Source organism: Carlito syrichta, unplaced genomic scaffold (assembly GCF_000164805.1).
Source record: "Carlito syrichta isolate Samal-C Ts95f unplaced genomic scaffold, Tarsius_syrichta-2.0.1 Scaffold309859, whole genome shotgun sequence".
Lineage (NCBI taxonomy): Eukaryota > Metazoa > Chordata > Mammalia > Primates > Tarsiidae > Carlito > Carlito syrichta.
In genome coordinates, this window is record NW_007253955.1 from 159,079 (window position 1) to 172,773 (window position 13,695).

At 41.7% G+C, this 13,695-nt stretch overlaps 1 protein-coding gene across 1 annotated transcript in view; it reads right to left on the reverse strand.

Annotated features, from left to right (window-relative positions):
• Nucleotides 1-5,708: 5,708 nt before the first annotated feature.
• Nucleotides 5,709-13,695, reverse strand: part of CDON (cell adhesion associated, oncogene regulated) — a 96,809-nt gene continuing 88,822 nt past the window's right edge. The window contains exons 19-20 of the mRNA XM_008068075.2: nucleotides 7,287-7,561; nucleotides 5,709-6,185 (exon numbers count right to left, since the gene is read on the reverse strand). Coding sequence (XP_008066266.1) covers nucleotides 6,022-6,185; nucleotides 7,287-7,561 — 439 coding nt within the window. The 3' untranslated portion in view covers nucleotides 5,709-6,021. The remainder of the gene's footprint in view (nucleotides 6,186-7,286; nucleotides 7,562-13,695) is intronic.

The window sequence follows — 13,695 nt, forward strand, 5'->3', positions numbered from 1 at the left end:
CCCTCTGTCCTCTTCTCCGCCCTCTCCTCAAGGTCCTCAGGTAATCTCTACTGCTCCTTCCCATCCCTCCCTGGGGGAGTCAGGAGACTCCAGGGCTAGGGGTGGGATCCCTAATCCAACATGAATTGGAATAGAGAGAGGAGGAGGAAGACGATGCTGGTAATTAAATAATAGGAACCCCACTCTGTGCCTCAGTCTCACCTCCAGGGTACAGGTGGGCTCTCAGCTTCCTGTTGCTCCCCCTCTATCCTGGGAATTCCTTATTTTATAACACACTTCCCCTCAGCCCCAAGCTGACAAGGTAACTATTCTGCCTTCTGTACCACAACTAGGGGATTTGGCTGGCGAGTTAAATGTTTGTCAAGAGCACTAGGCAGTCAGAGCATCTCTCCTCGGGAGAGACCTTATCTTCAGGTTCACTGGGTCAAGCCTCATTGGCTGGAGGAGGAAGTGGATGAGCAAGGCACTGCCTACTCCAAACCATCTAGCTATCTGACAAACCACCATGGCCCCAGGTCAGTAGTTGTTCTAAACCGCACAACCCGTGCTCTTCTCTCCTAGCGGACCCTCCCTTCAGCGCCTATCCAGCAGTGTTGGGTGCAGCAGGCACAGGAATGGTGGTGGCAACGGTGGCTTCTCTGCTGGTGTTCCAATATGCTGCCCGGCATCCGGAGACTTTCCCTCGTGAGTGGGAATCTGAAGGGAGGGGCTGCCTGACCCCAGAGGATCCAAAGGAGAAATGTAGCACTCCCCTGGATAAAGAATCTAGGCTCTTCCTCAATTGTGACCCTTTCCCCAGTACTAGATGATGTCCTTCAGGGCTCCAACCCCCAACCTCAGGCATCTGGGGAACCCCCTTCCGGGTTCCTGAGGCCCTGGTACGAAGACCATCAAGAAAGGGAGGGTCATTCTCCTGAGATCTCTGCCAGATTGAAGTAATGCTCCCTTTCTTTTCCTTCCTACAGGCCTTGGTCAGTTTCTTGTTCCCATGTGAGTGTAAAAACCCAGTCATTCTGGGGCTCGGGGGTCTGCTCCAATTGGAAAGGAAGGTTAGGGAAGTGAGTTGACACTAACTCCACTCTCCACTTCACCTCAGGGAGCAAAGGCGCCAACAGAGGAGTTTAAGGGAAGGCACTGGGGCACAGGCAGGTAAGCACAATTTTATCCCCCAAAGATTACTCATGTCTAAGAACAGTGCTGAGTGCTGAGCATGATCCTCAGTCTCTCTTGTCCTCTGAGGGTAATCTGGGACAAGGTGCGCCTTCCTCTGCCCATGTATGCTCTTTGTAGGCCTTGAAACGCCATCCACCACACCAGGTTTGGCTCCTGCACAAGAATCCACTGATTCTCCAGTAAATGTCACCATCACAGTGACTGCAACACCATGAGGCGCAAAGAGGACGGTGCAAATAGGCTTAGAACAGCAGGTAGGATTTGGAAAGAGACCCAGTCAGACTGGTCTTAAAACTAAGGTAGCTAAGACACCAACTACACCTTTCCCACTTAATGCCCAGTCTTTACAGCTGGTGCAAGGCCCAGGTGCAGTGCCCCTAAGTCACTTTGTTACAAAAGAAGCCCTGGCCCAGCTTGTGGTAGAGGTGGCAGGACGAGCAAGATACAACTAGAAAGAAGGCTTGCCAGTGTCTGAGGACGAGAGCCACAGTGCTGGGAACTGTCTATGGTGTGACAGAAGTATAAGCAAGGTAGCTGCACCCAGAAAAAAAGTCTGTGAATTGAGCAATTCCTAAATAAATCACACCCGATGTTTGCACTAATATGGGGCTATTTCCATCACAACTCTTGCAGGGAGGGGCCCAGGTTATGCTAGTGGGAAGAAGCAAGGTGTGTAGGTGTTATGTTCCCTTAACTGTAGCTTAGAAATATCACTGACTCTGCAGTGGTCAGACTCCAGGATTCCCAGCCAACAAGATGCAGAGCAGAGACATGACAGATGAAGCTTTCCACCTCCCACCCCCTTCCCTGGGCTGCAGGAGCTGGCTGGCAGAGCATCTGGTTGTTCCAGAGTCCCACTGTCAGCTGGCAGTGTGGCTCACTGGCTTCAAGTGTGTGTGTGTACGTGTGTGTGTCTGTGTGTGTGTAAGTAATCTGGGTGAAACACAAATGAATGCCTGTTTCACTGACTAGACGACTCAGGACTCGCAGCTGCCTCCACAGGGGATGAAGCTGAGGAGAAAGAGCAAGAAAGCCAAGAGGTGACCTGCCAGCAATAAGGAAAGTGGCGCCTGAAAGGAGACATAAAGCTGGGAGAAACTTACGTAGTTTCTTCAGTTCTCACAGAGTTAAGACTTTATTAGAAAAAGGGTTTCTAATAAAGCTCTTTTGGGACAGGGGCTGGGGTTTAAGAAAGGCTTATTTAAATATGGGAAATAAAATTAAAAGAGCCACACCCAATGTAAAAAGACGTTGTTGGCTCTCTGGTCAGAGAAGCCCAGAAACTTCTATTTTTTTTTTTTTTTAATAGGGCAGTAAACCAAAGTCTCTTCTTGAGGACGCTAAATTTCTTCCCTGGAGTTCATATCGATGTGGCCCTAGGTTAATGGTAAAAATAGACAATATGTGAGGAGGGACCATCTCTTCTCATCTTCCCTCCCATCCTTCTCACTTCTTTCCACAGAAATGCTTAATTACCTTATCCCACGGGGTCTGCCTGTCTCCACACAGCCCCTAGCCCAGGTCTTTTCTCAGCCTTCTCAGCAAACACTTCTCCAAGATCCTGCTCCTTCAGGGCCTTGGTCTCTGCAGTCAGAACAGAAGGGATTCACTCATTGGGCACTTGAGTGTGCACAGGGGATTTTCAAAAGGGGACAGGAGTGGAGATCCCAAGAGTCTTAGAGTAAGACATTCACCAACCCCAGTCAGAAACTATATGCAGCTTTGTGCAAACAGGGAGTATCTGAGTATCCCCATCTTCACAGGCTATTTCACATGAAAGCAGCATTCTCTTTTAATATAAAATCATATCAACCAATAAAACCTGTAATGCTACATCATTTAAAGTATGTACATTTTCAAACATATTACAACTTTAAGAAAAATAAAACATACTTTTCAATATGATACAAAGCATGCATTTCCAAGTCATTGCTTCAAAAGAGGGCAACGCAGGTAAAATTCAATAACAAATGTAACTTCTTGGCAGGATCATAGCTGGAATGAGAGCTATGACACAATTGGCCCAGTATGGATGCATCGGTCTTCATAGACTCACTTGACAAAAATGAAATCCAGAAAGAAACATTTTTGAAAAGACCATATTAAAGGTTTAGAACCTTGCAATTTAATTTTCACCCTGGACAGCACCTATCACCAGACTATCAGTGCTTAACTGAAAGAAGAAAACAGAAGGGAGAGAGGGAAACAAGATGGGAATGGTGGCAAATTAATGCTAAAACAAAAAATCACACAGAGTTCTAAGACAAGAAGGAACTTGAAGAGGCCTGACCAATTTCATGATCCAATTTTTGGTAGGGGTGGGTGTCAAGGGTGTAATAGGAGAAAGATGTGGGCTCTTGGAAAGCTGCTTACTAAGCAGAGCACTGTCGTTCAGGACAGAGGGCAACTTCTCTGGCTGTAGAGTTAGAGCCTCAGAGGAATTCTGCAGCAGGGGCAGACAATAGCATCCTTCGTGGGACTGGTTCAATCAAGAGTGAACTACAATGCTTTCAGAAAGCAGTATGGAAAAATGGGGGGAGCGCAAATTATGGCTCCAGATAAATGGGGTTAAAATTTAGGCCCCGCAGCTCATGGTATACCTTGGGGTTTTTAACACCAACTTTGTAGATTTGCTGTGAGGGTTAAAGGAGTTAACAGTAACAAGCATGGAGCACAGTGCCTGGTACACAGTAGTTATTCAACAAATGTTAGTGCTATCTCCCACACTGTGCTATGTCCTCTTATTCCCGGTGAAACGACATTAGGTAGGACTGTTAGGGTGACTGTGCAGGGCATAAAAGTTCAGAGCAACTCACACTTAAGGAGAACTCATAACTCCTAAAAATAAAGGCAATTATATATATATATATTTATATATCTCAATATATAAAGGCATTTTTTATAAATAAAATACAATTAAAGGATAACACTTAAAACAGCGTTACTAATAATATAAATAAAGCAGTCCACAATGAGACTGTCCTAAAGGTAAAGCCATTTTCTCTTCCTCTTGGACAGATCCCTATTCAAACTTAATCTTTAAAAGCAGTTTATGACCTAAGGCTCACGCTAATACACCTGTTTCCTGAATCAAAATGACTGTCTATGGACATTTACTCCCCAGTTTTCCAAAACTCCCTTTATGACAGCATTGCTGTAACTTGATTGGCAAACACAGGGTACATTTTCATATTCTGTGTACTAGGACTTTGTCCTTTGTTAGTCACAGAAATCAGGGATGCAGCTATCCCCCTCCAAAGCTAATTGCCGCTAAGCAACATGAAGAATAAATCCAGTATACTATAGGCAAGGATATCTGTAACATAGAACCTGCTTCTAGAGCATCCCTAATATCTGACTATGAAATTATATTCACTACATTCTACTGGAAGTAACTCTTGCATAGTGACCCAGCTTAAATAAGCACATTTTCACTAGCAGTTCTATTATATAAAATATATAGATGCATGAAAGGGAATACTGATGCATTTATATAGAAAGCTGATTAACATAGCATTCTATTCTATTCCACTGCAATTTCCGGGAACCTATACAATTTCTTCACTTCCGCTGGAATTGCTTGATTCTACAAAAAGAGAATCCTTTTCTGTTTCTTTCCCCAAAGAGATGTATAATGCAAAAATGAGCAGTGGTCCATTAAAGCTTGACTCAAGCTATGAAACACATTTGGCTTTTTGTTTTTTTTTTTTAATGTAGAGAAAAAGAACCTTTCAAAGGCAACTGCAAATGACCTTTGTTACTCAAGGCAGCAATGACGCACGAGCTCTGCTGAACCAAGATTTAGATTCCTGTTTACAATGATGACATTCTGAAAGACTTTCAGAAAATTAAAAGAAAAAAAACAAAAAACTTTTCCTCCAAATTAAGTCTTTTCTGACACTCACACCTGCCGGGCTGTTGCCCATGTTGGAAGTAAGAGAATGACTGTTTTCCCGTGGTGTGGCAACATGAGCACATACTTTCCTATACTAATGGAACACACCGAAAAGCAGCCCTTCTCTTTCTTCTTAAAATGTGTACTTTTCTCTTCAAGCTACCACTTAAAATTTTATTTTGCTCCTACCCTTAGAAACACTCAAAAGGAGCCCCATGGTGGTTATTTATAAACTAATGTAATTTTAAAGCAGTGGGACATGAAGGCATTATTCTTCTCCCTGGCCTTGGTTCCCTTTCTGCACACTGCAATAATGCAGCTAGACCTTACACTCTACCATGTCCATGACACTGCCTATGACTAGGGCCTAGAAGACCAGACATTATTTGTGCCGTGTGTAAACAGACAAGGTCAACAGGTCGCATCATCACTTCTGTGGAAGGCACTCTTACAAAACTCATCAGCCAGATATGCTATTACAAACGTTAGGTCACAATTGTAGTTAATTTCAAAATGTTCTCAGAAAGTCTGAAAACTTTCTGACACATTAAAAGACAATTTTCCTTCTGAAAACGTGACAAACTTCAAATGACCCCTGCAATTCCCTCCTAGATGAATCAGCCAATGGCTGGGATCCTTTGCATGAGGAGCTCTTATTGTCACTGGGGTTCTTAGAAAACATAGAATGATCCCTCTGCTTACCAGATGATTGAAAACTATGTAAAACAAGGTTGTTTCCTACTGAGGTGAAGGAATAGGAAAGAAAAATTTTAACACATAAATATAAAAGGGCACACATTGTAAGATACATTCATATGACATTATTACTACAAAAAAAAATAAATAATGATTTTCTCTGATTTGAATTAAGGTCCTTCATACAGTTCACTCCCAGGCCTGTTCTGTGCAGTTACTGGCTTGAAGTAGGAACATGACTAGTCGTTTGCACATTCTCAGGTTTCCTGGGGTTGCTGAAGGACCCCTGATGAGCCGTCTAAAGGAATGCTGGGAGAAGACCACATTGTCTTTTCAGCACAGTCCTCTGAGACAGGTGGCAAAATAAGAGGATTCCAACTTAAAATTTTGTTCTCGGTTTCTGAATGGACACAGCTGTCTCCTGAAAAACAGAAAGGTTTCTGAGCATTACAGGATGCTAAAGGCTGATTTTTATAAAGCAATCTAAAAACTTTACTTTGAGCAACAGAGAAAAAGTAATGAGCAAAAATAGAGCCTGGTGATGTTTGCTGTGAATCTGAGGGAGGCAGTAGGTTCAAGAGGTTTAAAATAAAGTTGAGCTCTCATGAAAGTTATACAATTAATCTGAGGATTAAAACAAGCCCCCTTAAAAACCTGTTTGCAAAACACATTTTTCCAGCAAGCCTTCTGTCCAGGTACAAACAGAATTGAGGCCCCATGGGATACGTTTTCCTAAATGAAATGGGATTAACAGCCTGAGATGAAGGACATGAGGAATCACAGAATTTTAAAGAGTGTTAGTGGGAGCTAAACTAAAGATCTGCAAAGGCATAGAGAATGATATAATGGACACCGGAGACGCAGAAGGGAGCGGGTGGGGGTGGAGGGACGAAAACCACCTATTGAGTACAGGTGGGAGTAGTGGATGCACATAAAGCCCAGACTTCTTTGCCACCACACATGCAATCATGCAACCAAAAACTATTTGCACCACCTAAAGCTATTGAAATAAATTTTAAAAAGTTTAAAAAAAAATCTTTTAACTAGTTTCATCTTTTCTTGAAGAATCATCCAACACCTACTCCTACTCTGCCCCGCCCCACCCAGTCTCTTAAGAAATATGTAAACTAATCATAGAGAAAAAATTCTGAAATTATCAACTTCCCTTATATGCTTCTTAGCTAACTGAAGACTAAGAAACTTAGGGGCCAGGCATGGTGGCGCATGCCTGTAAACCCAGCACTTTGGGAGGTAGAGGCAAGAGGACTGCCTCAGCCCATGGGTTTGAGACCAGCCTGGGCAATATGGCAAGACTTTGTCTCTACAATAAATCAAAAAATTAGCCAGACATGGTGGTGCACGCCTGTAGTTCCAGCTACTTGGAAGGCTGAGGCAGAAGGATCGCTTGAGTCTAGCAGGTCGAAGCTACAGTGGCCGTGAGCGTTCCAGGCTGGGCAACAGAGTGAGACTCCTATTCAAAAAAGAAAAAATAAACTTAGGATTTCACATGCCTCCCCTGTACCTCTGTTGAACTCTGCTGTATCTTCTGTGCAATCAGAGTTGATGTCATTTATATTGTCCTGGCAGCAAGTGTGCTGAGTAGGTACTGGTGCCACATTGTCCTTGATGCTCTCTTCAGACAACTGGCCACAATCTGGGACTGTGGAAGCCAGACATACAGGTATCTTCATGTGACTAAGGGGCTTCATTTCCAAACCATCCTTAGGATAAGGTGCTACCATAGGGACCACAGGAAGAGAGTTGCTGCTGAAAGTGTTGTTGGTTTTGGTGAAACACCTGCAGAGTGTAAATCAAGAGAAACAGAATTGTTTCTAGAGGAATCAATCATTAAAAGAGGCTTATTTTGAAATATAATTTGGTATTTTATATTTACAGTTCTTAAGACTGATGTTTAAAATAAACTAAATAATTTGAAGTATCAAGAACTAGAAAATTACAGTGAAATTGCAATACAACAGAAAGTATCAAAAGGCAAACCACTTAAGAATGGAACCTTATATGATGACCTATCCTACATGCTTCCTTCACCTTAGTCCACTGCCAGAAGTCATCTCCCATTTCACTTTATTATAAACTGGCTTCCAAATACAGCACGCAGAAGGAAAAGGCTATTAGTCACTGGAAAAAATGAGGGAATAAAAGAGGAAGAGGAGGACAGAAAACTGAAACATTTTGGTCATATGAGAGAAATGACCTTATAAAAGTTAACAAAAAACACAATGCTTGAAAATCAGGCAATATGCACGCCCCCATTCTTGAAGGAAACACTACAAGAATTAGATATTCCAAATTCAATAATTTTTTATTGTTCAGTGTTTTTCATCACAGAATTGCTAGAATGTATTGGCACTGAGCATTTCATTTCAACTTTGCTCCACTTTTATTTTCTGTCTTCACTTAAGATGTATAGGTTTGTTTTCGTTTTTGTATCGGGGTCTCACCATGTCACCCAGGATGGAGTGCAGTGGCATGATCATGGTTCACTGCAGCCTTGACCTCCTGGGCTCCGGAGATCCTTCCACCTCAGCCTCCCCAAGCAGCTGGGACTATAGGCATGTCCCACCACACCCGATTAATTTTTTGTAGAGATGAGGTCTCAGTATGTTGCACAGGCTGGTCCTAAACTCCTGGGCTCAACTGATCCTCGTGCATCAGTCTCCCAAAGTGCTGGGATTACCAACGTGAGCCACCACACCTAGTGTGTATTTTCTTTGTTTTCTTTCTGGTTCTTCAGACTATTGATCTGTTCACTAACTCATTTTCTTCTGTTGTCTCCAATCTGCTGTTAAGCTCATTGAGTACATTTTCCATCCCAGTGACTGTATTATATTTTCAACTCTGGAATTTCCATTTGGTCTTTTTTTACAGTCTCTGTTTCTCAGCTGAAATTAAGGTGTGAGGGAAAACTGGCTGTGACAAATATCACAGGGTTAATTCAGTTGACCTGGGGGGCTAGGAGGGTGCCCCCTTCCTCCCTTACCATTTCATGTACATCCCTCCCAAAGCTGTACCCACAAGAGAAGATGACGACCATCTCTACTAGAGGAGGACTGTTCTTTAGTCAAGGGTATATGAGTAGCTACGCTTCCCTGCTAGGCCTCCAAACAAGCTCTCAGTTAAAATTCCCCATATGTTAACTTACTGTGTGTGTATATATTCCTTTAGGTCTTTGAACACATTGATCATAGTTGTTTAAAGTCACTCACTGTCTGCTAATTGTGACATTTAGGTCATTTCAGAGTTTGTTTCTATTGACATTTTTTTTCCTTGAATAAGTATCACATTTTCCTGTTTCTTCACATATACAATAATTTTTTAAAACTAGGTTTTCTCTCTAATTTTCTGGTTATTCTTTTGGCATCAAACTCAGTCCTCTGATACCTTCTGCTTGAGTCCTTGCACCAAGATTGGATAATGTTTTCAGGCAAAAACCCATAACACACAAATCTCACACACTATCTTGCCAGGATACACTCTCGTTCACTTTTTGCCTCCTTCTGATCAGTTTCCAATACTTTCAAATTGTCCAGATTTTACCACTATTGTCTGTTGATGATCAAGCTATTCTGCCATTACTGGAAGCGAGAGTTTCAGAAATACATTTTTTTATTTCTAAAATTGGGAGTAAGAAAAGTTTGGAGATGACATTGCATTTGGCTTTGACTTGGACATGTTAGGTAGGAAACACACAGGACTGACCAGTAGTTTGCTGGAGCTAGACCATGTTAGGGAATAAAGATAAGAATTCTTTGGACTTCTATCCTTTAAACATGGGATGGTATGTTTCTGGGGCATACAAAAATCAGTGAAAGGAAGTTCCTGCAACTGTTACTAGTAGCTCGCTTGGTTTAAGTTATGGGAAATACCAAATGAAGATAGAAACAAACCTGAAAGAGAATAAGATATCTGTCAGTAAACCAAATCCTTAATTTAAATAACACCAACTTTAATTTCAAACAGAGAAATATACTTACTATACAGTTAATGAAATTCAGAGACCAGTCATCTGGAATGAAAGCAAAGTATGTCAGGTATTCATTTTTACAGAAAAACTTGAATACAGTGTGACTCTAGCTTTAACTTTTAATCATATAGCAAAGAATATATACCTGATTTACATATAATCTAAGCGTACTCATGTATTGTCTTCAGCCAATAAAGAGTGAAGGAAGCATTGGTATAAAAGGACGTTCACTGGAGCCACAATCAGAGCACTGGGCTAGACAGGTCATGACTCCAGAAGAGTATGACATTCCTTATTTGTTCCCTTATATATTTTATTCAACCCTGAACTACAAAACTTTTTCTAGGATGCAGACAAGGGTGAGCACTAAACTGAAAGCCACTTAAAAGTATCCATGTTATCAGTGCCTTTCTTTCCTGTATTTTATTGACAGTCTCTTCCATTCACTCAATACTCAGGAAACCCCCAAATCCTAGGGAATGTATTCAATTTATACACTCCACAGGCATTAAATAGGGTAAAATATGGGTCAAGATCAGGGGGAGGGGAATCTTTCTGAATTCAAAATACTAATGAGAATTTAATAAATATTATTCATCTATACAAATAATCTTATCTAAAAGAACCCTTTATTCAAAAAGCATTTGCTAACTACTTTTCAAATGTCAGGCACTGTGGTAGGCATTGAAATCACAAAGGTAAACACAGCAGAGTTCCAGTTCCCAGACTAGCAGAGGAGATAGACAAGTTAAAAAATGGTTACAACAATGTAGTGTTATAGAAGAAAATATAAAAGACACTGGGAGCAGCTTGGGGTGAGTTATGATATGCAGCTGAAGAGTATAGGGCCCTTCCCACATTTCTAGCTACAGACCAGTGTATATTTTCTGTGGCTCAATTATCTCATAATCAAATAAATAACATTAGATAGCAATTATAAAATTAAAGAGTAAGAAGAATTCTCTCTACCGCCATCCACCCTGAACACACCTAATCTCATCTGATCTTGGAAGTTAAGCAGGGTCAGGCTTGCTTAGTACTTGGACAGGACAGTAAGAAGGATTCTGATTTCAAAAGATTAGAAATATCTCCTGTCAGGGCAATCTACATGGTTACCAGGATTTGTTGAAAATAATTCTTAAAAATTAAATTCCTAAATTCCTAATGACTAGTTAGTTTGTATCAGAACAACTCTCGTGCTAAGGACAACTAAAAAGAAGGAGGAATCTTATTTTAAATCTGTGAAAGGCAATGGAGAGCTACTATAGCACTTGAATGGCTGAGAGTCTAGACAGAAGGTACATGTGAGCCTGAGCTTCAGCACCACTTTTCTTCAGGGGGCATTTGTCCAATTCAGTGAGGGATGAAACACTAAGGAACTAAGTTGAGCAGAGCCTCTGGCTGTTTCATGGGACTGAGAAGGTAAAAGTTGAAATTTAGAGTCTGCCAAGGAAAAAAGGCCCAGTAAATACCCCAGGCTTTTAATTGGGACTCATCTTAAAAATAAGAGTTGCTGGGTTCAGTGGCTCAGCCTGCAATCCCAGCACTTTGGGAGGCCAAGGCGAGTGACTGCCTGAGCCTGTGGGTTCGAGACCAGCCCAGGCAACTTGATGAGACCTCGTCTCTACAACAAAATAAAAAAAATTAGCCAGGTGTGGTAGCATGCGCCTGTAGTTCCGGCTACTTGAAAGGTTGAGGGAGAAGGGGCGCCAGAGTACAGCAGATCAATGCTGGGGTGGCCATGAGTGTGCCACTGCACTCCAGCCTGAAACTCAGGATCAAATCAGCTCAATCCCAGATTGTTTTAAAGTGATCTGCTCTTTGCCTTATTGCCTGGCAAGGGCCAAAGTAAATCCTTCCTAGAGGGGGAAATCATATTCTAGATCCTCTACAAGTTTTTATATATAATGTCCAAAACAAATTTTTAAAGTATTGGACATATCAGGAGACAGGAACAAGAGAAAAACAAGTGATACAGATATTGATTTAGCAGACTAAAAACTAAGTGAATATGTTCAATAAAACAGATGACCAGAATTTTAACAGAGAACTAGAATCTAATAATAATAACCATCTGGAAATTCTAAAAGTAAAATACCAGAAATTAAGAATTTAATACATGAGGATGAGAGCAAATTTGGCACAGTGGACTACTGAACATGACACAGTCATTGCACAGAGACAAAAGGATGAAAAATATAGGAAGAAGCTTAAGGGACAGATAAGGAACAGGACATGAAAAACTATACATATATCTGGAATATCTCTAAAGAGATAATGAAGAGAGAATGAGACAGAAACTATATTTGAAGAGATAAAGGCTAAGAATTTTCTAAACCTGACGAAAGCTCAAGAAGCAGATCCAAGAAGCTCTATGAACTGCAAGCAGAATAAATACCAAAAAAATTACATTTACAAATGTCAATAACCAAATGGCCAGAAGCAAAATACAAAGAGAAAATCATAAAAGCAGCCAGAAGAAAAAGACACATTACCTTGAAAGGGAACAACAACAGCTATACAGATGATTTTTCAACAGAAATGATGGAAGCAATAAAAGAACAGAATGACATCTTTAAAAGGCAAAAAGAAGATGACTGTCAGTCTAGAAATTCAATTAACAGTAAAAACTATCCTTCAAAAAGGAAAATAAATTGAAGACATTTTAGGCCAAAAATCCGGTAAAATCTGTCACCCTCAGACCTGAGGTACAAGAACTATCAAAGGAAGTTCTTCAAGTTGAAGGAAAATGAGTAACAACAGATAGAAAAAAGGAAATACAAAAAGCAATGAGTAGAAATAAAAAAGGTAATGTGGAGAATTTTGAATAAAAGCTGACTGCAAAAAAAGCCAGTAATAGCAATGCCTTGGAAGATTTAAAATATTTTTAGAATAAAAACATATGACAAAAATAACACAAGACATTGGAGGGGGAAATGGAGTTCAAATGTCCTAAAGTACTGGTATTGTCTTGGAAGTGGTACTAATCTACATTAAATTCTAACTAAAATCATAATGTCCAGCACCAAACACACAGAAAAAGACATAGTGACCAGGTATGGTGACTTACACTTGCAATCCCAGCACTTTGAGAGGCCGAGGCAGAACAACTACTTGAGCCGAGGAGTTCAAAACTGGCCTAGGCAACATAGTGAGACCTCATCTCTACAAAAACTTTAAAAAATGAGCCAGGTAGCCGGGTTCGGTGGCTCAGTCTGTAATCCCACGCTTTGGAAGGCTGAGGTGAGCGGATTGCCTGAGCCCGCGTGTTCGAGACCCGCCTGGGCAACTTGGCGAGACCTCATCTCTACAATAAATCAAAAAAATAAGCCGGGTGTGGTAGCGTGTGCCTGTAGTTCCAGCTACTTGGAAGGCTGAGGCGGAAGGATCACTGGAGCCCAGCAGGTTGAGGCTGCGGTGGTCGGGAGCGTGCCACTGCACTCCAGTCTGGGCGACAGAGTGAGACTCCAACTCAAAAAAAATTAAAAAATAAAAATAAAAATGAGCCACGTGTGGTGCTACACATCTGTAGTCTCAGCTACTCAGAAGGCTGAGGCAGAAGGATCACCCCGAGCCCAGGAGAGCTGTGATTGTGCCTGGGCAATAGAATGAGACCCTGACTCAAAAAAAAGAAAAAAAAAAGGAAAAAAGAAAATGACATATAGCAGGGCCTCAAAAAATGTTTTAAAAAAAAGATCAGCCGGGCTCGGTGGCTCAGCCTGTAATCCCGCGCCTTTGGGAGGCTGAGGTGAGTGGATTGCCTGAGGCTGCGGGTTCGAGACCCGCCTGGGCAGGCGAGACCTCATCTCTACAATAAATCAAAAAATTAGGCGGGCGGGGTAGTGCGTGCCTGTAATTCTGGCTACTTGGAAAGCTGAGGAGGAAGGATCGCCGGAGACCAGCAGGTCAAGGCTGCGGTGGCCAGGAGCGGCCACTGCACTCCAGT